Source organism: Chanos chanos, chromosome 14, assembly GCF_902362185.1.
Source record: "Chanos chanos chromosome 14, fChaCha1.1, whole genome shotgun sequence".
Taxonomy (NCBI): Eukaryota; Metazoa; Chordata; class Actinopteri; order Gonorynchiformes; family Chanidae; genus Chanos; species Chanos chanos.
Genome location: NC_044508.1, coordinates 9,871,820 through 9,895,226, shown reverse-complemented (window position 1 = coordinate 9,895,226; position 23,407 = coordinate 9,871,820). Strand labels below are relative to the sequence as shown.

Sequence of the window (23,407 nt, the reverse complement as noted above, 5' to 3'; positions counted from 1 at the left end):
TAATTAAATCTTAGAATAGATGGTTTTTGATCTTTTTTTTTTCTAAACCTCTAGATGTGTTTTGTATTTTTCCGTTTTAAATGTTGCATTCAACTGAATTTATATGCAACCGTAATCACCAGTAGAACTGACCGTGTAATGATGGCTGTATTGATTGATCTGTAGTAATGTACCAGTTACCTGTTAGTGGAGATCAGTGAACCACAGATCAGTTAGAAAGATGAAGGAACAGTGAAATCAACATGTACTGTACCTTCTGTAAACTGAACCACTGACAGATTTTGCACCTTAAATGCTGTTTTAAACAATAAAACATTCTTTATAAACATTGCTCTGTGTCAGTGTAAATAGCTCGATCCACATATCTGGCTGACATCATGAAATTGTGCATTTCTGGGATGTCATGTCCTTTGCCTCCATTCTGAATTTTTCTGCAAAGACAAAAAAATCTCACTCTTCCAAGAGCTTTTTTTTTTTTTTTTTAATGAATCAGAGATAATCTATGTTCCACTTCCAGGAAAACTAAAACGATGTCAGCACTGATCTCACGCAAAAACTGAAGTTTCACTTCTAGGTTTTAAATTCAGTGGGAGTGATTTCAAATTTTGATTTTGCTACAAAATGTGTAGCAAAAGTTCAGTGTGCTTACAGTTTCAACAAGTTGAGATAAGAAAGGTGACAATATTTTCAATATTTTTTCTTAAAAAAAATATTGTAGTTACATCAACTCACTTTTATCATTTAGATCTGACCAGCAGTTCAACTCTACAGATAAGTCACATATTTTGAGAAGATAAAGGTTTGTAGATCATTCCATGTTCGCAAAACACAAAGCCCTAATGACGCCAATAGTCGAGCAGGTCTTACCTGCTACTTTTGGATTCCCCACGGCAACCAGACCCTCGTAAAGTTCTTTAGCAGGGATTTTCTGCTCGATCAACACCAGATGAAGCCAGATCAGTAACATCCGATTTCCATGCTCCTGATAGCTGTTGGGACCTAGAATTGTACACATACAATGTTCAGAAAACAGTAAGACACTGGCAGATGGAGGAACCATTTTCTTTTTGGCTCCATATTGCCCTTGTGTGTCTCTCGTCGGCGTTTTTCTGTGTGTTTTGTATCTCTCTTCAGTGTGTCATACTTATTTCCTAGGACCAGGAGTAAAGAGAGCTGATTCTGAACCAGCTCCACAATGTGGAAAGTTACCTGAGCTAATAACCAAATGACAGAAACATTGTTTTGTTTTGCTTTGGTTTTGGATTTTTTATTTTTTTTTTGATGAAGCTGCTGGTTATTGATCTCTCAGAGGTCACACACATAACTGTAATCATAACATAAAACCTTATTCATTCCAGACAGTACTTCTACCAGGTCTACCTATACAGGGCCTAAAGTTGAATAATGACCAGGTAGTAATTTAGACCCATTCATACCAAGCTTCAGTATTAGTATGCAAAACCAAGTCAATCCCTAGATCTGTGAACTACACATACAACAGTGGATCCAAGATCAGTACATTCTGCTACTGTACCTGTCCACTGCTCCTCAATGGCATCGACTTGCTCTTCTGTAAAGCCCCAGTGCTGAGCTAGCCTCTTCCATTCATTCCGCTTAAGGGACTTGTAAGCCAGGTTCCACATGGTGTTACGAATCTGGTTTGTCTCAGGCCGGTGATCCAGCTTAAATGTCAAAGGGGATTCATCGTGAAGACTTTCAGTGAATTCTGTGTTTGCCTGCAAAAAGGTAATCAAAGGGTAATGAAATGATGCAACGGACCAAGAGCCAGATGTGGAGATCAACACAGATGGGCCACATGCTGCATGCCAGTTCCGGTCATGTGATGTCATTTGCTTGTGAATACTTATTGTATAGGCATATGTAACACTGTAATAAGCAATCTTTCACATTTAGCAGATACAAACAGACTTAAAATGATGCAGGTAAAATGACATTTAAAAATGTTTGAATGTCTTTGTGCTCTTTATTACAGTATGATACTGAAAGTCTATGCAGACTTTTATGTACTAATCTACAATCCTTTAAAATTGGTGAATGAGGAGTCATGCATGTATTCTGAATTTCAGATGCCTTTTCTATCAAGTACAATTGGGAAAGACTGTAGAGGCACCTGGAGATGACAATGAAAATAATAATCTGAAATGATTGGAAAGAACGCAAAAAATCTACATATCTGATATCTTTTCATATGAATACATTTCTAAGACAGAGTGAAATCTAAAGTGGACTAAATTGATATTGTATGTTCTTACCTTCCTCCATTTAAAATATCGTTCGGCTTTAATGATCATGTCCACAATTATCACCACATCCGCTCTAGCTGCCACTCTCAGGGCTGTCTTTCCTTGCTATCAAATGTAAACAACACATGAAATAACTGTATTAGTTTAAGAGTCGTACGATTTTATCTCTGATGATGGCTTTACCATCATTTCTGTGTTGTTTTCTTTTCTTTTCTTTACTTTTTCTTGTTTTCCAGGCATAGCAAGACCCCTTGTATAACTCAACATAGCCCAAGAGAGTTACCCTGTCCTTGATCTCCAAGTCAACTCCAGCTTTTAGAATCATGTCAACCATATCCACCTTGTCCAGTTCTGCTGCAATGTGAAGGGCTGTCTGCCCCATCTGAAGGTTAACAGAACACACAGTTTCGTCTGCAACTGTCTTCTGTTTAGCTCATCTTCACAACAGGGACTGCACCACTCAGGTTGTTTGTATCTGGCAACCACTGTGATTTGTTAAAGACTAAACACACCTGTTTCCAAGGTAAAAACGAGCTGATCATGAAATAAAGCATCAAACAGCAGACATTTCATCCTTAAGAAATATGTAATCCGACGTGATATTTGTATGACAGAGGATGAGGGAATTTGAGCTGGGAGCCAAACCTGCTCTGTTCCAGTTTTTTTTTTTTTTTTGGCAAATGTTACATTGTAAGAATAAGTCATTAAGAATAAACCTTGTGTGGACATTCAAGAACAAAAATGAGTGAAGCGTTTGAAAATCACATCATACGTGATCTGTGATATTTCCATTGCAGCCAGACTCCAGAAGAGTGTGAATGACTGGGATGTGGAAGTTTTTCACAGCGAGATGGAGTGGAGCCCATAAATGCTGAAGGAAAGATAAGGTCAAATTAGCCTCAGAACACCTGTATCTGACCTCACCATGATCAGACCTCACCAGAGGCGGCAGAAGCATAACTGTAAGAACCAGTACTCAGAGATGGATGACCAGACCATCTTTTGCAATATTTATACCACACATATCTTCTCTACCTCTCCTTCTCTCTGTCCCTCTGTTTCTCTCTCTTTATCTGTCTCTATTTCTCCCTCTCATGCATGTAGACAAAGAGGCCATTATAACTCAGAGTTCATCAGTACCTGGTTCTGGACGTCCATTTTAGTACCATTCGCAATAAGTAGCTTCGCCACTGATGTGTGACCTTTCTCACAAACAGGATGCAAAGGGCTGTTTTTACTCTGAAAGGATAGGAAGACAGAATCAGACAGAAAATAACTGACAGTCATTACAAGAGTAAAAACACAGAAGACGTGCTTAGGCCCTATATAGCAGTCCTGTAAACACTACTAAACACCTTTGAAAAACAGAGATAAAACTGTACCCCTGAGGCTGCATCTGATGTGAGTGTGAGCGGCTTATGTTTTCACACTGTTGTTCATATGCCATTTTATGTATTCGTATGCGTTGTTTATTTCAACGTCTTACAAGGCTTATGCAAATGATATGTCGCTTTTCCGAATGATACTCAGAATTCAATTTGTAGAGAATCCCTTCTGGATGAAAATTCACTGTATGTACGGCAAAATCCTCTAAGTTATGTGGGGTTAGTCAAACATACAGTGCTAAGGATGTTTGGGTCACAGCCAGCCTCTAGCAAAGCTCGAACACATTCCTCTTGAGCCTCCTCCGCTGCCAAATACAGAGCTGTCTGCCCAGCCTGAAAAAAACAGCACAAAAAATCACATTCAGACACAAGGCAAAGGTGAACTGGGAGTAACCGCAGTCGAGTAAATATTTATGCCATATATCATAAGCAACGTTGTCCCTGGAAAGCTAGTATTGCAGAATCATGTTTCAGACCCAGTCTAACACGTCTAATGGTGTCTCTACATTATTATAAGACTCAGTTAGGCGAGTAAGCCACCTAACATGGCTTAATGTTGACTGTAATGGCTATGGGTATGGGTATGATAGAACAGGGAGGATCTTGTGGCTTGTACCTTGTTGACTTCATTGAGAGTGTCAAAATAGTCCAGCAGTAGCTGGAGAGCATCCAGTTCACCATTCTGAGCTGCCAAATGTAGGGGTGTGTCCCCATTCTGGCCTCACACCGAAGAAAAGTAATGAGAGAGAGAGAGAGAGAGAGAGAGAGAAAACCAGGTCAAAAGCTGAGTTCACTGTACTAATTTGCTGTCGGTGTCAAATAAATGGAGCAGTTGCCTACGTAACTTTTTCTGTTGAAGACACAAACATTTTAAATAATGATCAGTTTAAAACCTGTTTCAGTCATCTCAACTATAACATTATGCTTTTTTTAGCTCTTTGCCTTGATTTTGGAGCTGTAATTTTTACACTTCCAGTAAAGTAGCGTGTCAAGTGAAGAAACACCCTTGGGAAGAAGGGTAATACATATACAAAACATAATACATGACTAACAATAACTACCATGCTGCGAAAGGGAGAATGATCTTGGCAGACACATGCATCCAAAGGAACATCACTACCTGTGTTCCCTTTGAGTCAACAACTGTCAACAACAGTCAGCAAATGTCATTTTCATACAGGATACATCTTTGGCCTTATGTATATATACTGAAAAGAGCAAATGTTTACATATATAATATCTACTGTATTTATTCATTGATGAGCAAAATTATAAATGTTGGTCTTTGACTGGAAGAAGAGAAACAGTCCCTAAAGTGTATTGGAGTAATACATCAGGGGGGACAAAATGCATAGTTGGTGAACCTGATTTCCCTCCATGGTGACCATACAATATGGTTCCTCCATCAGCATCCGAAGCATCTTAACAGAACCATGCATCGCTGCCACTGCAAAGGGCCTGTTCCCATTCTGAGAGAGTGATGGAGTGAGTTAGAGAGAAAAGGATAAAAAGAGCAGCGATTTTGCATGACCATTCATTGAGGGCTGTGGAGTAGAGGGCTATACATACAACATGTTATAGAAATCAAAGCATTCCTTTACTGAATATAGCCGGAACACAAGACAGAGAGGGACTGGAGTAAAGATTATAACTGACCTGACAAAGAATCTGTTCTAGATTTTTTTTTTTGCAAATTTACAGACGATTTGATTTACTGTTGGGTTTTTTTTTCTTTTTCTTTTTTTAACTTTGAAGTTCTCGAGTGAGTTTTGGTAGAGTGCAAACTCATGTTACCTTGTCCTCTTTATCCAACTCTTTCATATGCAGGTCATTGACAATGTACTCCATTATTTCTGTGTGATCATTTACAGCTGCACAGTGCATCATGTTCATCCCTTCCTGATAATAGAAATACATTGTTCATAGGTAAATGAACAGAGGATGGATCACTATCAAAATAACCAAAAATACTGCACTGTAAAAGTTAATACATATATATGTTTAGAACTTCTTCTAAATGTTACGATGCTCTGAGAACTTGAAGAAGATTGGAGCAGCTTTGTTCCCAGAATATTCATAATGACACTCTCTTAACATTTTCTTCGTCGTACCAGTATTTTCTCCGATGGGGAGTGTATTGGAGTTTGATAATGAAATAACACTTAGTCTCACATTGGTTTCCATGCTTTGATCAGCTCCGCCTTGCACGAGTAGCTTCAGTATTGGCAGACTGCCAAACCATGCAGCTAAGTGAATGGCAGCGACTCCATGCTGAGAGGTTGTGTAGAAACAGACAGTAATGGCATTCCACTTGTCAAAACCTTTGACTTCCAGGGTTAGCATGTAAAATCAAGCCCATTTGAACGCCATCCGTATTACCTTGTCTTGTAAATCAAGCCTGGCTCGTCGTTTAAGGAGGATTTCCACAGCCTCCACGTTTCTGTGAGCAATGGCATAGTGGAGCGCTGTCCGGTTATGCTGGGGTGAGACACGTTTAATTCTGTCATGATGGTATCACTTTACTTAAAGCCAATTGCCACGATGCATTATTATTATTCTTTGAAGTCATGCAGTAATATTTCACAATGAGCACATGAACACATATGCTGTATCCTTCTCTGAAGCTACTGAGCAAACAAATGAGCATGAATGATATTCAGGTGTATCTTTAATTAAAGATTTCCTCTGAGGAAAGTTGAATTGTTTCTCACTCTCTCTCTCACGAGAGCTTCATGGCCTTTGCTGATTTTTTACCACATTCTTTGTGTTGACGTTGACTCCTCTTCCCAGACGTTTCATGGCCTCAACATCGTTCTTCTTCACTGCCTCCATGTATTCTTTCTCAGTGTCTAGTACTTAATGAGAGCAATTAAAAATCCGTTTCTTATGAGTGTACAATATGCAAGTGGAAACAGTTTACTGCATCATTGCCTTTAGATGGAGATCAACGTTATTTTTACAAGTTTGGTTGAGATAGCAAAAAACAAAGCCTTTTAATTAAAATACTTCACTGTTTTCTATGGGTATATATAACCCTCTGTTAAAATTAAATAGTATTTAATAATTAGTAAGATGCCTTATCCTTTTATGGGCAACAGGGGCCCCAATTATAATAAATCTGGATAAGCATTGTCTAATCTGACACATGTTGGGTTTATGTGAAGTGTTGCCAGGTATATAGAAACTTGCAGACACAGCTATGTTGACAGTTCATGTTTGTGATATACATCTCCTTAGGACAGAACTCAAAAGGGGTTTGGAGCATGCCAAAGTTTTCATCACAAACACTGTTTTGAAGCTCTTAATTAGTCTTGAGAATTCATGCAATAAGATTTCAAAAACCTTTTAAAAATCTGGTCCACAGATTAGAGTGCATCTGGTTCACAGATTACAATTCAATTAAATTCAGTTCAGTTTTACTTGCTTAGCACTTTTTACAATAAACACACTGCCACAAAGTGAATTTACAGGATGCCAGACCTGGTGTCCCCAGGAGGCAAGCCCAAGGTGACAGCGGCAAGGAAAAACTCTCTGAGACAGGAGGAAGCCTTGTGAGGAACCAAGGCTTAACAGAGGAACGCCATCCTCCTCATGCTCACAAGGGTGCAATGCTATTGCCTTGACATAGAGATCAATGGAATTTTTAAAAAACATAGTGGTGAGACAGACTACACACTGCCCTGTTTGTAGCACAGATAATACTGTGACCTACTGTCAAATGCTTTGACGAGAGCCAAGCAACTACTGCTGAGCTCACTACTATGTATTATAGAAAAACTTGCCATGACATAATAGATGAGAGATGTTGTTGATGTAATTGTACTGACAGCAACTTAGCTAATATTGGGGTGTTTTAATGCGCACCAAATTCCCCATCACTCTTACCGCGTCTACTCTTATTATGGCAACGAGAAGGTTTACGCCATAAAATTTTAGCGATACTGACTCCTCAGAATGACTACACATATCAGATTCAGTTATCACTAGAACATCCCTATGAAAACTGTGTACATCAGATCAATGAGTTCAAAAAACATATACATCTATTTTTCATACTCATATGTTCTTTCCTAAAATTCATGGATAATGTATATCTTCAATATCTAATTTAGTAAAAGGACTGGTCATAATGCTTGCCTGGGCCTGTGGCAGATATAAACAGAAATGTGGAAAATATTTGCATAATATGCTCTGTCTTAGAAGTAATTTCTGTGTGAGTAAATGCAGCAAACAGAAAAGCCAGCATGTAAAGAAAGCCGCCTTTAAAGGATAAACATTTCTTTGGAACACACCCTAACAAAACTCAAACTTGCTCTTGTGTATCCAAGCACACACGATTACAGCTGTGTGTCTATACATATAGTAAGTGTCAGGCGTTCACTTCAAGGTTTAATTGAGGTGTGCTTATACCTGAAACGTAAAAGTCATTTACATGTCAATCTATTGAAACTACGACATTATTGTCATATCTGTGAAACATCAATAAGCTTTTGGATCATATTTAAACTAATAGTTGCTTTCTGAAGATGTAATAATGTCCTATGTTAACAGCAGCACCATTTCCAGTTGAGGTTACGTGTAACTGGGGGAAGTAACAAGATGGCTTGTTCTGACCACCTGTTTTTACCCACAGATTAGGTATCCATCCTTGAAAAAACAACAACAAAAAATACTATTAATCATATAAATAATTTCACTGTAAGTTAGACTTACACATCTCCACATCGTCATAACTCGAGTCTGTCTCAGCGTTGGTGTCCTTCTGCAGTACGAAATCTGTGAAGCCTTTGACCTGATCTGCTGTGAGCCAGGTTTTAGGGTTCAGGTTCTCCTTCTTCATCATCGGGTGTTTCGTGATGTAACCCTTTAGCGTTGAAATCTTCCTATCCATGTCACCTGCTTGTCTGACAAAGCTCTCCTCTTTCTGAACTAAGGCGTAAATTCTCTACAAACACATTAACAGGGCCCCTGTGGTAAGCTTTGTTTGCTCTTAAAGCTCACACCCTCTGTGAGTACATGCTTTCAAACTGCTTCAAGCACTGATTGCACTGCAAAGCATGCTAGCATTTCCTGCTGAATTTGTCAATGGTTAAATTTTATGTAGTGACACGCAGTCTAAACTGGTCCTCCTGGTTTTGTGTGTGCTGGTTTATACAGAAACAATTGAGATTTCCATAACTTCTCTCGTACATACATTGTCCCCTGATGCAGATTTACTTAAATTACTTCATAATATGAGAAAATATGCCAAACCAATGAAATGATCAGCAGTTGATAAACGACTTATACTTTGCCCAGTCACTTAATATGATATAGTTATGCAGTCATGCAACGAGACTCGTACCCCATTTATATTCCTTTAAAATACCAAACAAAACAAAATATAAACAATAAAGACATTTTAATTTTCACACATCTCAAATTTAAATACACTTGAAATAGTTATATTGCTCCGTTGGTTAAACAGGTTTCACACAAACTTAAAAACGCAAAAATAGCTATATTGCTCTACTTTCTCAAGAAAGTTACATAACATAGCTGAATGTATAAAAGGTGCCTTTTCTAAAAAGTGCTTTGTATAAGCAGCAACACATCATGGCTTAGATTAATTTATCAAAGCAACTGTGGTTGAGGAGGTTTTTTTACAAAAAATTAAATATTTCAACGACAACATTCTGTATATCAACTTACTGAGCAATGAAAGTACTGCAATGTTAACACGTGACATTATTAACTCACTTCACTTCATTTATATAAACACGCACACGCACACACACATACACATACACATACATACACATATGAAGGGGTGGGAAAATTATGTCTTTTCCTTCCATATACAAGGTCTAGGCGTTATAATTTGCAGCATAATCAAATCATCAGGATCAGTGTTCATGGAGAGGCAACATGAACCACACTATCCTTTTTATCTGGAGCCCCCTCTGAAAAACTTGTCTATAGTATGTCTTGTCCCCACAGCTCTGGGTTTCTTTGAAGGAGGAGGTGAAGACCCTTTTCTGTAGGCAAATGTTCAGAAACAGACACAAAAAATTAGTACAAAAAAAACAGCTCACATACAAAAACATAATCCCACATTTCACTGGACAGGAAAACTGCTGTCTGGTGGTATCCCCCCACATAATACACTACAACCACGCTGGTTCACATAAACATCAGTACAAGTGTAATCGACATAATCAAGTGAACTAATCAAATGAAATATGACATGAAGCCATAAAACCAAAATGCATATCTATATAAAACAGGATCTCTTCTGTATCCTGTCTTGTACTTTTGCATTAAAGGTGCCACATAATTTAATAAACAACTATGACAAATATGATATTACTTGAAACATTTAAAAAAACATCACTAAAGCGGAAAGGAGAGGTTAAAAGCTTTCTGTAAAGAGTCTCACCTCTTGCTTTTCCCTCTAGATTTCAGGATGTGTTGAGGGTCCTCAGTATTACCTGTAAGGTAGGTCAAACACTCAGGAGCAGGACCAAACCATGACCACATCACTAACACAAATATAAATTTGAAGACAGATAGTGTCATGTTACATTTTCCTTTCACACTGACCTTTGATGCTCCCTGGAGCGGAGCCATTAGCAGGGCTGTCTGTTTCTCTGAGCTCCTGGAGCACTCTCTGATTGAGACATACGTCTACATGGCGGTTGAAGAGCGACAGGTCGTCGGTTTCCTGCGGCTTACAGCACACTGGGCACGTCAGAGCTGTGCCTTTTGAGTGCTGTGAGAAAACGCCTCCAGAATTAGATGAATTCATCTTGAGAGGTGCTACTGAGGTAGGTTTGCTTTCATGACTTAGATGATCGGAGGCATGGGAATCACAGTCATTAGAATTCCTATCGTGGTTAGGACGTGAGGGCGTAAGACCACCCCTTCCAAATTCAGTGGAGAAAGACACAGAGTTTAATACGCTTGTGGATGGCTTTTCGCCGTCATCCTTAGAAGGGAGATCTTGAACCAAAGCTCTATCTCCCTCTGAGGTTGAGGGCGTGGCTTTGCTATGACATGAATCTGATGAGGTTGTGTTCTCTTCCTCCTGATCTTTCTTTTCTTCACACACATCACTCCATCTCTCCTGACCCGTATCTATGCTCGTTTTTTCACAACCTGTCACACTCTCGGACAGGCACTTGTCGATGTGCCGGTTGAGGGCCGTGAGGTCTATGGTCCCCATCTGCCTGAAGCACACGGGACACGTGAGGGACTGCGGCATGGACGCAGCGGGAGACGATTCTTGGTTTGTTGACGATTTTGTATCTGCCGCTTTATCCGGACCAGATGCATCTGCATTTGTGACTGGTTTGGTGTCCGTCGGTCTGTTTGATGTTTGCGCGTTCTCCTCGCGGGCCTTGAGTTCAGACTCCTCTGCCAGTCTTCGCGACTGAACCCTCTGAAAGAAAGACTGTTGCTGAGGGGCTCTGAAGCCACCAGAATCGATCACCCATCTGTTTTGGTGCTTCGGCTTGTCCTCTTGTTCCCCTGTTTCAGATGACAGCTCTTTCCGGGGAGATTCTGAACTTTTGTCCGCAACAGTTCTGAATACAGGGGCTGATCGCTGTGAATGGTTAGGATCAGACCCTCCTGCCTGCAAGAAACCAACTATGCTCTTCTGTAAGGGCTTTTTCTCTTCGACATTGATGAAGCTTGAGACGCGAACTCCTGGGAAAACAAATCAACGGGCAACGTAAAAACACTGAGGGTGTAACGACCACTTTCCTAATTCAATCAGAAACATCTTGAATCATTTCATAACCCTCAAAATCTAAAACACTTTCGGGAAACAAAAAAAAAAAATGATACCAGAACTTGTCTTAACGCTAGGCCTTTTGTAGGTAATCTAAGAGATAGAGGGGTGGAGAGGTGCAAAAGTAGTGCAGATTCTGCCAGTACGATCAATCCAAGTTTTAAAATTCATGTGGGTACGTATCAACTCGGCTCTGAATCACAAGCAAATCCTCATGCAAAACAAAACAAACTCTGCTCCGATGACATTACCCATTAGTCTCAGTTTTAAGGGCTGTGGGCTGACATGGTCGACCTCTGCTTTCAGGAGGTCCTTAGCAGCTGCAAAGATCTCCTCTGTAGTGCAGACCGGACATTGCAACGTGAAAGCCCTTGTTCTTACTTCAAAGTCCACATTCTTCAGCTTCAGGGTAACTGTTTTACCCTAGTTGCAGAAATCACAAGAAATGTGAGTGGCCAAAATAAAACTAAAGGTTTTCGACAACATTTTATAGAAATTTCTAACGAACACTACTCTCATTTATGTCCTCTGTTGCCATAGCAGAACCTTTAGTGTGTGGTCACAAAACTTCTGAACAATTTTAGGTGTGACTAATAGGCAGTATGAACTAAATGTAACATCGTTAAAAGTTTGAATTTCGGGAGTAGTCTCAAAAATAGTGTGATGGGAAACCCAATAAGCATCAGCACCTTGAGGCCTTCCCTCTGCAGATCCTGGGCCAGGTCTTCACAAAGTTCTCTACACAGCGCATACTGCTCCTCCAAATCACTCATCTCTGAAAACGTCCTACGAGACAAAAGCATGACGAACGAGAGCAGCAAAGAGAGGAGAGCAGAATTATGAGAGAGGGTGAGGAAGGGAGACACATGAAAAGGGTGGTGAGAAAAAGAGGCAGAATGGAGTAAAAAAAAAAAAAAAAAGAAATGAAATGAGAGAAGACATGACGAAGCAATGGGATGAGTATGGAGGGTCAGAAGACGTTTATGATAATACACGGCAAGAAGCATGTCATCCCTTCGCGTGAATTATTACTCATCGAGTGTTTTTTATAATAAGAGGTCACTTTGAGTTCCTTGAGATGAACTGCTCACCTTTCTGTGCTCATGCTTTTTCTCTCTGAATCCCTGCAAACAAAACCAACACATTTTACAAACATTTAGCATCTAACCTCATTTATTTAACTGGCACAGCATCTTCAACATGACTCACTCTTAATTTGATCCCTATGGTAACAAGAGAAATCAAGAGACCGTGTGGATATTTTCCCATGACATGAATTAATTATAATGTTACTATAACTCGGCGGGATTACTTGCCCAAGTGTTTACTGACTTGCGGTGGATCTTAAATAACACTGATTGGTCTCCTTTTTTTCACAGGCATCAATTAAAACTGTTTACATCCTAACCAAAATGGTGAGTGTGGCAGATGTTACAAAAATTTGGCGTCTGGCCACGCACAATTTCTTTATTGCTGCAGCTGAGGCACACCAAACCCTTATCATGTACCTCTCTCTGTGTGTGGAGCCAAGGCCAAGAGATATCTGCAGGAAATGGTGCCAAGATGTTTCTGAAAAGAGCAAGGATAATAGCGCCATCTTCTGGCCAAGCTGGGCACATGTGGTTATGTCCAGAGAACCCAGCATTTTCTCAGTGACCTTTCCAATGCCAGACACCTGCAACACAATCACAGAGCCGAACTGATGTTTTCCATTAAAATTCACACTGGGCTCATTTAAAATGGCTCAGTTCACTTTGTTTTATTCTTGTGTAAACATAGTTTTGACAGAAACAACTAAACTTTATGGGTGACTGAAAAAAAGAATCAAAACCATATAAATGGGTAAAGTTACAAATTGTCACTTATGCATAAATGTATCATAGCACAATGTTCTTCCTTAACAATAACTAAAACATAAGGCTCATACATATACATACTAATAAACCTTCTCACATATATGCATAGTAATATTCTTCATTCACATACCAATGTGTTTATGAATACATTCAGCAATCCACTTCTTTATTTTATAGTTTTCATTTATCTTTTTAACTGCTGTCTTTCTGGTACTCCATGGCAGGCCTCCAGACCACTGCACTGACTATATGTGAAAATTCCATCTTGGCTCATTTCTGTGTTTAAAGGCCACATGTTTCAGATTAAACACCTCAGTGGGAGGTCTCAGTTTGGATGGGTTTGCTCAGTTTCCAAAACAAAACACAAGTTCACACACCTCTTCTGACAAACAAACGACACTTGAGCCAAAACAAAGCCCTGGAGAGAGTTTGCTCTGAACAATAGAATACGCATTGCTAAGCAAGTACACTGTATAACCCCAGCATTGTGTGGGCACGTCAGGAGGGCCAAGGGGACCTGGGTAAGCTTACCTTTCGGACAGGCAGGTCTTTGGTGAAGTCCATCACAGCTTGATGTTCAGATGGAATTCTGTACTGGCCATTCGGTTTATTTTTATCACTGCATACCTTAGCCAGCATCATGTTGGGTGCAATACCTACAGTAACAAACAGCAGTTGATCTTAACTCGTTTATCTGACCGCGTGAAAAAAAAAAACCCAACTACGTGTTTACATCTTAACCTATAAATACTTGCTGATAATAAAGACATCTTAAGAGCCCTCAGTCATATCTATATTAATAACTATGACTGTCTAGCCATTCAGATAACAAAAAAGCTTACCAAATCTGTAAGGGGGCACTCTGAAATATTCTATGAAAAAATGTAAAATGACACAATGACAAAGTCTGGGAAGCAACCTGTTGTTCACTGGGTTGCGTTTCTATAGTAAAAGACGCTCAAAAGGTATCATTTTTTTTTTCATAAAATAGTTCAAAGAAAGCCCTGTTAAAGATTTAACACACTCAGATCTAATAAAAGTCACCAACCAGCACTGGCGGTGAGCGTGGTTTTCTGTTCGATGCGGAACCGCATCTCTCGAACCGCCTCCTCTGCACAAGTGCCAAACACGATCACATCACCAGCTGGCTCAGGGAGAGTCGGGGACACAGTGGGACTGTCCTCAAACAGGACAGGGGACAGATTATCAGTCTCCTCTTCAGCTTCCAGCATCTGTCCTTCTCTCTCTTTTTTACAGAGATAACATATGCATGCAACATACAACGCTTTCACAGTCAGAACTGGGAACTGCACTGCATCGATATTTTACAAAGCTGCTGCATTAGTATGGTTCAAATTAAACTAATCAAAATGTCAGAAATGTTTGTGAATCATGTAATATAACAGGCTCAATTCTCTGAACTACACAAAGAAAAAAAAATCTGTTTATGGGCTCTAAATATGGCTTTGTGAACGTGTATTAATAAAAATAATGCTGAAGATGTTTTCTGTTACATTTTCAGATGCTGAGAAAAGTCTTTAGAACACAAAAAACGTTCCATTTTAACGATGAAACAAACAACGATACTGCTGAAACAAAACAGTAACACTGTAACTTATATAAAACAATGACGCTGACATACTACTGAAGGACTCCTTTAATAGCACATCACAATTACTGACTACTGCCCATTCTAAGATTGAATACTTATGCCCACATATATGCACTACAGTGATAGAAAGTACTGCACTCAAATTCAAACAGAATGCTGTTTTTTTTACCCATATCTTTTACTGTGGAAATAAGTGTGTGCTCTTTGGGTGTGGTAGGATTTACGGGTCTGAAGACAAGACACTGGACTGACTCCCTACCATTAATCCTGACACACTAAACATCATGCTAAATGAGGTGTGATGTACCTTCCACAGTCTGGGATGAACACACGCGATATGTACGCCTGGACGCAGGCCAATGCTCTCTCTGCTCCAAATGGTCAGTTATGTCCAAATAGGCCTCATCCAGGCTCATAGGCAGGAAGTGTGGATCATAGTCTGAAAAAATCTCGCGCACCTTAAAAGAAAAGGCAAAAACATTAACTGAAAATCCAAGTATGGCACATTTCAAAGTAATGCAGTTAGGACACCTCATAATAAAGCAGAAGCAGTTATTAATATCAGTCATAATTCCTTCTGATTCTTTAAAAGCAGTGATACTCCAGTAATGCTCTCCTTCCTTCCCTCATCTCCTGCATGGCTGTGGCTCATCTGTTCGAGCATGAGTGTCTGGCTTGAATGTGGCTACTTTCTTCTTAGGTGTGCCCCCCCTCCCTCCCTGTCATCTCTCTCTTCACTGAGCCCCATGCTGTCTTGTCATTCTTTATACTGTCTACTAGTTGTGTTTTCTTTTTCATTATCACTGTGTTGTTTATAATTTGCCCACTGGGTTGGCACCATTTGCACACCTGGCTGGCCTAGAAGGGGTCTCCTCTCTCTGTGGTCCTTCTCAAGATTTCTCCTATTTTTCCCCAAAAATCTAGGGGTTTTTTTGAGGAGTATTTTCTTGCCCGCTATGAGGATCAAGTAAGGGGGTGCCACCCTGCTCTGTTTGTTGTAATCCTGTGGGCATGTAAAGCCCTTTGAGACTGTAAACAGTGATACTGGGCTTTAAATAAACTTAAACTTGAACTTGAAGCACGCATCACCTCAAGTCATTTAGAAAAGAATACACTGCTAATAAAACATTATCCGTGTTTCTTAAACATACTAATGCCCTACAGGACTGTGCTTTCACTAACATGCTGTTAAAACAGACACATGGTAATGGTTGGCTTTATACCCACACTGAATTTCTCATCTAGGCCATATTATATATCATGTGTGTTCATTTAAAACACAGTATATTAAAAAGAAGAGGAAAAATAAAGAGGAAGACAAAGGGAAACCATTACCTGTGAACTCACTGCTCTGTATTTGTCAAAGTTGGTTGGAACGATGACAAGGTTTGGACAAAGCCTCTTGGCAATGAAGCCAGGCATGGCAGCACGAACACCAAACCTCCTCGCATGGTAGTTGGAGGTGGACTGAATATGTCAGAAATAAAAACAGTTACTTTCACTATGATTCAGAATACACACACGAAACACAAACAAATAAAAAACAAACACTGCTATCTCACAGTGCAAGGAGGAATTCATCAACCTTTATTTTAGGGGGATATAATGGGAAAAATTGTATTTTTAAAATTACTGGGGTATGTTGGTTTGCAATTTTTGTGACAAAGTTCATAACAATAGTGACACAAGTAATGCTTCAAAGCAGATACACCAGAAACACAAAGAGATACATATACATTTCAGATATATGGGCAACAATAGTTCCTTACCACTGAAACTATCATAGAATGATTGAATTTCTTTGAGGAGCTATATTTAAATGTTTTTATAGATTCTCACCAGCATACTCATAGATCCCACAGCCATGGGTTTGTCCCTCAGTTCTGGACAATCTCTCATTTCCACAGCGGCATAAAACGCATCCATGTCTACGTGCACTATGACGCGGCTCAAATCTCGCCGCATCTCCAGTTCAGCGGACAGTTTATAAACCTGGCAAGAAGTGATGTTACGTTAAGTACCACAGGTGCCATGCCACAGTATGTAAAAAAATGTAATTAGACTGTATTAGTAGAACCTTCCTGAGACAAACTATAAGCAATATTTAAGGTTGGGATTTGAAAATTATTTTGTCTTGCAGCGTTCTCACAGACTGCTATGCAAAAAAGTTAGTACCTAAGATGGAGAAAAACAAGGGCAACAATTCTTAATAGGCTATTATATTACCAAACGAAAGACACAGAGACAAAACCAGCTCATGAGGATGCTGGGAACAACATACCTCAGCTTGTGCTTTCTGCAGTTGCTGCTCAGTAATTTTAGCTTTTTGCTGCATCATCTTTTCAATCCGCTGGTTCACCTGACGCTCCTTCTTCAGTTCGTTCTCATAAAACTTGGAGCCCTACAGCATCATATGTCATGTGAAAGATACATAAAGGCTCCATAAAAATCTGAACAACACATCTATCTTTTATGACTCTAATGGTCACGGTTAAGATTAGTTTTATGGTTATTTTCTTCCAAAGATTACAAATTCAAGAGGCTGCTATACGTGATATGTCAAAGATTAACTACTATCAAATTACTTCATTGCTTTCTCTGCAAACGTGACACGCAAAGTACGCAAAACATCACAAGGAAAGTAAAAAGCAGATTTACCTTGGAAGCCTCAAGAATGATCTTATTGATTTTGTCTCTGTCAAGGCCTTCCATACCAGCTTTGTTGTCATTGAGGGCCATTCGTGACATAAGGGCATCTCCGTTTGGCTCCATGTTTGACAGGTCTCTATAATCCAAGTGTATCTTGAGTATCTTGATCTATGGGCTTTGGGTTGTCAACAGTGAGTTACACCCAAGTTCACCAGGTGAACTTACAGGAGTGAAAAATGAGGGGAAAAAAGATTCGTTATCAGCCCCCTGACAACTGAATGAAGATCAAGCGAACGATTCGTTTAAATGGAAAACGTCAAACTTGTCACTTACCTCAAGATGACTGCTTATAGCTTTATTCAGTAGAACTTATCAGTAGGCCAGCTAACATATCTTCGCAAGTTATCGACACAATAACCAGAACATACTAACCAAACATTCCAGTCGCTAAAATAACATAAAAACTATGAGGCACATATTACCTGTATATCTCTTATTTTGTAACCCTTTCTCGCCTCCTCTTCATACTATGCTACGCTAGGCTAGGCTAGGCTGTTGACAGCGCTAAACCTGGCAGCCCCGCGCCATTTTCAAACATCCCAAATCTGACGCACGAAAGAAGGAAGTTCTGTCGTCACATGAATGCTGAAAAAAAGGAAATGCTTTTAATATTAAACTACTGTCAAACATCAGCCGAACTCTAATGCTTAGGATAATCCATTCGTGCAGTTGACAGTATTATTGCACAGAGACAATCATTTATTCCAAGGATAAGTAGTTCGCTATACTTTTGCTAAATTTGTTAGATAATCTGCAGCCTGCCGTGTAGAACACTGATCGTGTTTATGATGTTGTCCTGACTTTATCTTTTAAGTGGATTTTGTATTTTTTGTAAGGATGATTAGGTTATATCTAACCGTTTTCGTAGTCGTATCTGAAACGACAGTGCAATGTGTGTATCCGAACCGAATATCAAATGTCAAACCCAACATTTTAATAGTGATGTCTGATGCATTTGTAAGTACCCGAAATTACTTTTAGACCGAATTCTGTTCTGTTTACCTAAGTTAGATGACTTTGCAACTGTTCCTGCATAAAATCTCTCTCTCTCTCTCAATCTCTCTCTCTCTCTCAAGGACGGGAGATTAACGTTTGCACCGGGGAGTGAGGTTGTTCAGTTACCCTTTATAAATTACATGAGGGAGATGGGTGCTGTTTTTCATAATGCCTACACGAACTCTCCTATCTGCTGTCCATCGAGAGCAGGTATAGTACGGTGCAGTTCTAACTAACTTTTTATTTATAGCACTTCACTGAAAACTTGAATGTGTTGAATATGCATTATTAATCATAGGCCGCTGAAGTGTTCTTGGATATTACGGATTTATTAGCTGGTTACACTCCAAAAAGGTTATACGTGGTTGTAACCAGTGAAGACATGTTATAATGGCAAGCTTTATTTGAAGTGTCTGTTTTCCTGTTTGCTGTTCGTCATGACCTTACATGACATTACCTGACTTCACACACACTGACGATCTGATTCCTCAACTGTGCAGCTCGGATATTTCATATTTTGTTTATTTCTAATCTTGTGTGAATGTGTGATTTCAGCAATGTGGAGTGGTCAGTTTGTGCATTTGACTCAAGCCTGGAATAATAACAAATGTCTTGATGGTAATGCTACCACATGGATGGATTATCTGAGAAAGAATGGATATTACACCCAGAGCATGGGGAAACTGGACTACACATCAGGAGGGCACACTCTCAGGTTAGAATAAATTATAAATAAATGGAGTTGTTTGAACTATTTTTCAGGTCAGCAGGAAATGGTGACTGTTATCCCACAATTGTTCTTAAAAGTGTTTATAACGGGGCTTTGAGGATTATCTCATATCTACTGAATAACCCATTTGCTTAGGCTGTACTTTTTTCTCTTTTCTGTATGAGTATTGTATGAATTTTATCCAGATATTCTAATATTTACCCACACGTTCTGGTATTCCAGTTGTTTGTTTGAATGTTATTCATGTTTGCTGAGTATTAAAACATTCACAAAACGAGAATGTTTTGTTACGATTATTAAACATGTGCTTCACGCCATACAATTCCGACTATCCAGTAATCGTGTGGAGGCGTGGACCAGAGACGTGCCGTTCCTGTTGAGACAAGAGGGTCGTCCAATGACGGACCTGGTTGGCAACACGTCCACTGTGAGGGTTATGACCAAAGACTGGAACACGACTGACCACGCCGTTCGATGGATACGCCGTAGTGCTGTATCTCTATCTCAGCCTTTCGCTCTCTACTTGGGCCTTAACCTTCCACACCCCTATGTCGCCGAATCTCTTGGACCCAACGCAGGAGGTTCCGTCTTCCGCACTTCCCCTTATTGGCTCAAAAAGGCACGTTTCCTCTCAAGAGCTTAAGCTGTTTTAGATGTTGGAACTCCCCAAGCTGGGAAGGGTTTATCGAGTAAATGATTAGTGTTTAGGCACGAACTCCACCCACTCAACATACAGTTCAAATCAATGTGTTGTTTTTTTTTTTAACTAAAGGTTCAGTGAATATGTCGTCAGAGAACATGGAAAGAGAATGAGAATTAGACATTGAGGGAATTGATATCCCCATAAATCTCGTTTTCGTCAAGTATCTCCTTTGTTAGTTCTAATTCAAATGTGAAGTTGTACCAGTGTTTGCATTTGTGAAATGGTTACAGTGTTGCTCTTGTGCTTCCTTTTAAAAAAATCTAAGGAAAAATTATAACTAAATTTGTAAACTTTCCTCATGAATCATGCCACATGCGACAGACAACCATATAATTTGATTGTTTCATAATCGCCATGTCGCTGATTTCCTCTTTTTACTCGACGCAGGTTTCTTACGGACAAATCTCCCTGCCTAAGTGGTTGCCTTTTTCAGAAATGCACCCTGTAGATTACTACTCCACCTTCACCAAAAACTGCAGTGACAGCTTCACAGAGGAAGAGATAAGAAATATACGGGCTTTTTACTATGCTATGTGTGCTGAGTCAGACAGCATGCTGGGTATGTAGACAGACATACACACACAAATTTTATCTGATCATGCCACGCAATGTTCAATGTGGTGTTTAGTTACATTATGTGGGTCGCTTCAAATAATCTCTTTATGTGCGTCATTGATAGCAGGGTCGGTATGAATTCTTTCTGTAGTAGATAAAATGAACCCTAGTGTGAAGGTGTATTGAGTGTAATTCTCAGTATCTGGTAAAAATTGCTTGGTTGAGATCAATAGGTCCAAAAAGGGACAGTTGAAGTTTTGAAACATTGACTGACAGTGTCATGAAAGATCTGTCTGCTATTTTCGCCAGTACCTTTGAAAACTGCATATAGTTATCCCCACAAGATGGTAAAAGATGCCAGACATGATATACCAGATTCTGACGTGCGTGTTGCTCTCAGAACTGAATTATCTGGCCATGTATATATTTTCCTCAGTATGTACCATTTCATTCTGCCACAGGTGAAGTGATTTCTGCACTAAGGGGCACAGGATTATTAGACAGCACGGTGGTGCTCTACACCTCCGATCACGGGGAGCTGGCTATGGAACATCGACAGTTCTATAAAATGTCCATGTTTGAGGGGAGCTCTCATGTTCCTTTGCTAATGATGGGACCAGGGGTAAAGTCTGGCCTCCAGCTGAGCCAGCTTGTCTCACTGGTGGATATATTTCCCACGCTGCTTGGTAAGAGTTTGACTGGCACACTGCTGGACATTCTCATTTTTACACTGAGGTGAAATGTTCTAATGAATCGTACATTTTTCCTCAGATCTAGCAAATGTGCCAACACCAGGAGGCCTCAGTGGCCACTCACTGGTACCTCTAGTGTCTCAGACTGGTAATCAGACAAGTAAACAACGTCCTGACTGGATTCTCAGCGAATACCACGGCTGCAACGCAAACGCCTCCACTTACATGCTGAGGATGGGCCAGTGGAAGTACGTCACCTATGCTGACGGCAAGACTGTCGCTCCTCAACTATTCGGTGAGCAAACTGTAAACAAAATTGTTTGTGATCAGGAGTTGTGAAGAATATCCTCTAAGGAGATGACGTACATTCAAAGGTTAATGAGGCGCAAACAAGGTCAACAGAGAACAAGGTTCAAAACAAAAAAAGATGATCACGTGTTCTAATTGCTAATTACAACTATAAACAATTTACTGATGTTTATGAGACCCTCTAACATTTTATAAACATTTAATAAATTAATAGTACATTTTTTTTCACAAAAATGTTTAACTGAGTAACTTGGCCAAGGTATCGTCAGGGATTTTTAAGCAACTGCCATTGTAACTCATCCATCTACATTATAACCGGTATCACAAACACACTCTGCTTGAATCGCTGCTCCTGTGTGACATCAGCCTTCTCATCCACTCAGACATGTCTAAGGATGGGGCGGAGCTCAAAAACGTGGCCTCACATTTCCCCGATGTTTGTCAGCTCTTGGACACACAGCTGCGCTCAGTAGTAGACTACCCCGACGTTTCCCAGGCTGTACATCTGTACAACAGGCAGCAGTTTCTGGCTTGGCGCAACAGTCTGGGGGAAAACTACACGGAGGTGATCCGCAACTTGCGCTGGCACATAGACTGGCAGAAAGATGAGGAACACAACCTGAGAACCATTGACAAGTGGCTGTCGGGTCTGGGATGATGATCCTGACGTGGACACCTTGCGAACAACCTTAGTTTTGCTATCAGGGAGCAAATTCATATTGTAGTCTGAATTTAGATTTGTGTTGCCACGACGCAGGCCCCATACACACTGAACATTTTAACCAATGTAAAGTACCAGAAGTTTCATGATGGAAGTGTTACTAAAGGTAATTGGATGTTTGAAACCAATGTGGCTTTGAAAACAGGTTTGGCAGAGAATTGATTTCACCCTGAAGTGACCGGTAAACATCATTATACTCGACAGGGTCTGACCACAAAATGCAGAAGTGTTGTCAAGTCTGATATTTCAAGCTGCTTCATCTCTAACAGCTGCTGCTTGTGGAAGTTCATGCTGAAGAAAAAATAATATTTACATTGTTCTCGAAAGCTTTGATTTAAAAAAGAGGTCAAGGACAGAAACAGACATTACCCTGTTTCAGTGAAGTTTAATACTTTTTAATACTATTAAGTCCAGTTTTGTAACTTTGTTCTCTGTGTTATTGCACTAGCCTTACTTATCAGAGGTCTCACTTCTGAGATCCAGTGAAGCACCCTTGTGACCATTATGACAATTGTTAAAAAATAAGATACAAAAATAAAACTGAACTGAAAGATGCACACCTGAAAACAGTGTTCTGATATTCAGGGAAACCTTATTGTCAGTCATTTTTCTTTCTGTAATTAAATTTTCACTACATTTTTGACATGTATGAATGTTATTTTAGAAACTTGAAATAAATGTTAACAGAAAACACACCTCACATGGTTAAAACCGTAGACACTGTAAGTTACACCTCGCGCAACCGACAGAGGGAGTAATAAAAGCAATACCTGAACTTTGTCTTCTTCATGGCCTGATAGGCGACTACAAAGTCCTCATCTTGTTGAACATAAAATACGATAAGGAATATATATACAGGGATTGGTAATGTACGCATAGAGCAGTAACAAGTAACTTACTACATCTGTTATAAGAATCGTTGTTTTGGTTCGCACTTGGTTTGCGGTGACGCAAAGACTTGGCAGACCCTGAAGTCTACGAGGAGAGATGAATTCTGACATGTAAACTCAAGCGCTGGTCGACATAAAACTGCACGTCGCTTTTGCAAATCTGGTTGAATTATTAAATCCGGGAATCTAAAGGTTGGCTTTTTCCTGCTGT

General features: G+C 39.8%; 3 protein-coding genes across 3 annotated transcripts; 1 reads left to right on the top strand and 2 right to left on the bottom strand.

Annotated features, from left to right (window-relative positions):
* Positions 1–375: 375 nt before the first annotated feature.
* Positions 376–8,540, bottom strand: ankdd1b (ankyrin repeat and death domain containing 1B). Its single transcript, XM_030792015.1, has 15 exons — positions 8,363–8,540; positions 6,404–6,504; positions 6,029–6,127; positions 5,822–5,920; positions 5,444–5,548; positions 5,014–5,118; positions 4,266–4,364; positions 3,884–3,982; positions 3,405–3,503; positions 3,037–3,135; positions 2,548–2,646; positions 2,274–2,369; positions 1,535–1,736; positions 868–999; positions 376–431 (listed from the first exon to the last, which is right to left on the bottom strand). The coding sequence occupies exons 1-15, from the start codon at positions 8,538–8,540 to the stop codon at positions 376–378; spliced, it is 1,668 nt and encodes a 555-aa protein (XP_030647875.1).
* Positions 8,541–9,575: 1,035 nt separating this feature from the next.
* polk (polymerase (DNA directed) kappa) lies at positions 9,576–17,622 on the bottom strand. The gene is made up of 14 exons (XM_030791850.1): positions 17,550–17,622; positions 17,173–17,292; positions 16,731–16,883; positions 16,227–16,358; positions 15,199–15,349; positions 14,328–14,525; positions 13,811–13,935; positions 12,932–13,098; positions 12,515–12,547; positions 12,113–12,209; positions 11,675–11,846; positions 10,256–11,338; positions 10,068–10,119; positions 9,576–9,666 (listed from the first exon to the last, which is right to left on the bottom strand). The coding sequence occupies exons 1-14, from the start codon at positions 17,601–17,603 to the stop codon at positions 9,576–9,578; spliced, it is 2,628 nt and encodes an 875-aa protein (XP_030647710.1). The 5' UTR covers positions 17,604–17,622.
* Positions 17,623–18,273: 651 nt separating this feature from the next.
* arsk (arylsulfatase family, member K) lies at positions 18,274–22,765 on the top strand. Its single transcript, XM_030791638.1, has 8 exons — positions 18,274–18,557; positions 18,677–18,806; positions 19,152–19,311; positions 19,663–19,945; positions 20,417–20,588; positions 21,046–21,270; positions 21,356–21,571; positions 21,969–22,765. The coding sequence occupies exons 1-8, from the start codon at positions 18,438–18,440 to the stop codon at positions 22,241–22,243; spliced, it is 1,581 nt and encodes a 526-aa protein (XP_030647498.1). The 5' UTR covers positions 18,274–18,437; the 3' UTR covers positions 22,244–22,765.
* Positions 22,766–23,407: the final 642 nt, after the last annotated feature.

What these genes read in the sequence shown, in the direction of transcription:
- ankdd1b (XM_030792015.1), bottom strand. Translation starts at nt 8,540, where the DNA reads ATGGATAGGAAGATTTCAACGCTAAAGGGTTACATCACGAAACACCCG. An exon ending in GGCTTGATTTACAAGACAAG is followed by an intron (nt 5,921 to 6,028) that starts GTAATACGGATG and finishes ACAACCTCTCAG; the next exon opens with CATGGAGTCGCTGCCATTCA. An exon ending in ATGGAAATATCACAGATCAC is followed by an intron (nt 2,647 to 3,036) that starts GTATGATGTGAT and finishes GTTAACCTTCAG; the next exon opens with ATGGGGCAGACAGCCCTTCA.
- polk (XM_030791850.1), bottom strand. Translation starts at nt 17,603, where the DNA reads ATGGAAGGCCTTGACAGAGACAAAATCAATAAGATCATTCTTGAGGCT. An exon ending in ACAGAGCAGTGAGTTCACAG is followed by an intron (nt 15,350 to 16,226) that starts GTAATGGTTTCC and finishes TTTTCTTTTAAG; the next exon opens with GTGCGCGAGATTTTTTCAGA. An exon ending in TGCAGAGGGAAGGCCTCAAG is followed by an intron (nt 11,847 to 12,112) that starts GTGCTGATGCTT and finishes TTCTGCAACTAG; the next exon opens with GGTAAAACAGTTACCCTGAA.
- arsk (XM_030791638.1), top strand. Translation starts at nt 18,438, where the DNA reads ATGATTAGGTTATATCTAACCGTTTTCGTAGTCGTATCTGAAACGACA. An exon ending in CCCCTTATTGGCTCAAAAAG is followed by an intron (nt 19,946 to 20,416) that starts GCACGTTTCCTC and finishes TACTCGACGCAG; the next exon opens with GTTTCTTACGGACAAATCTC. An exon ending in TGAGTCAGACAGCATGCTGG is followed by an intron (nt 20,589 to 21,045) that starts GTATGTAGACAG and finishes ATTCTGCCACAG; the next exon opens with GTGAAGTGATTTCTGCACTA.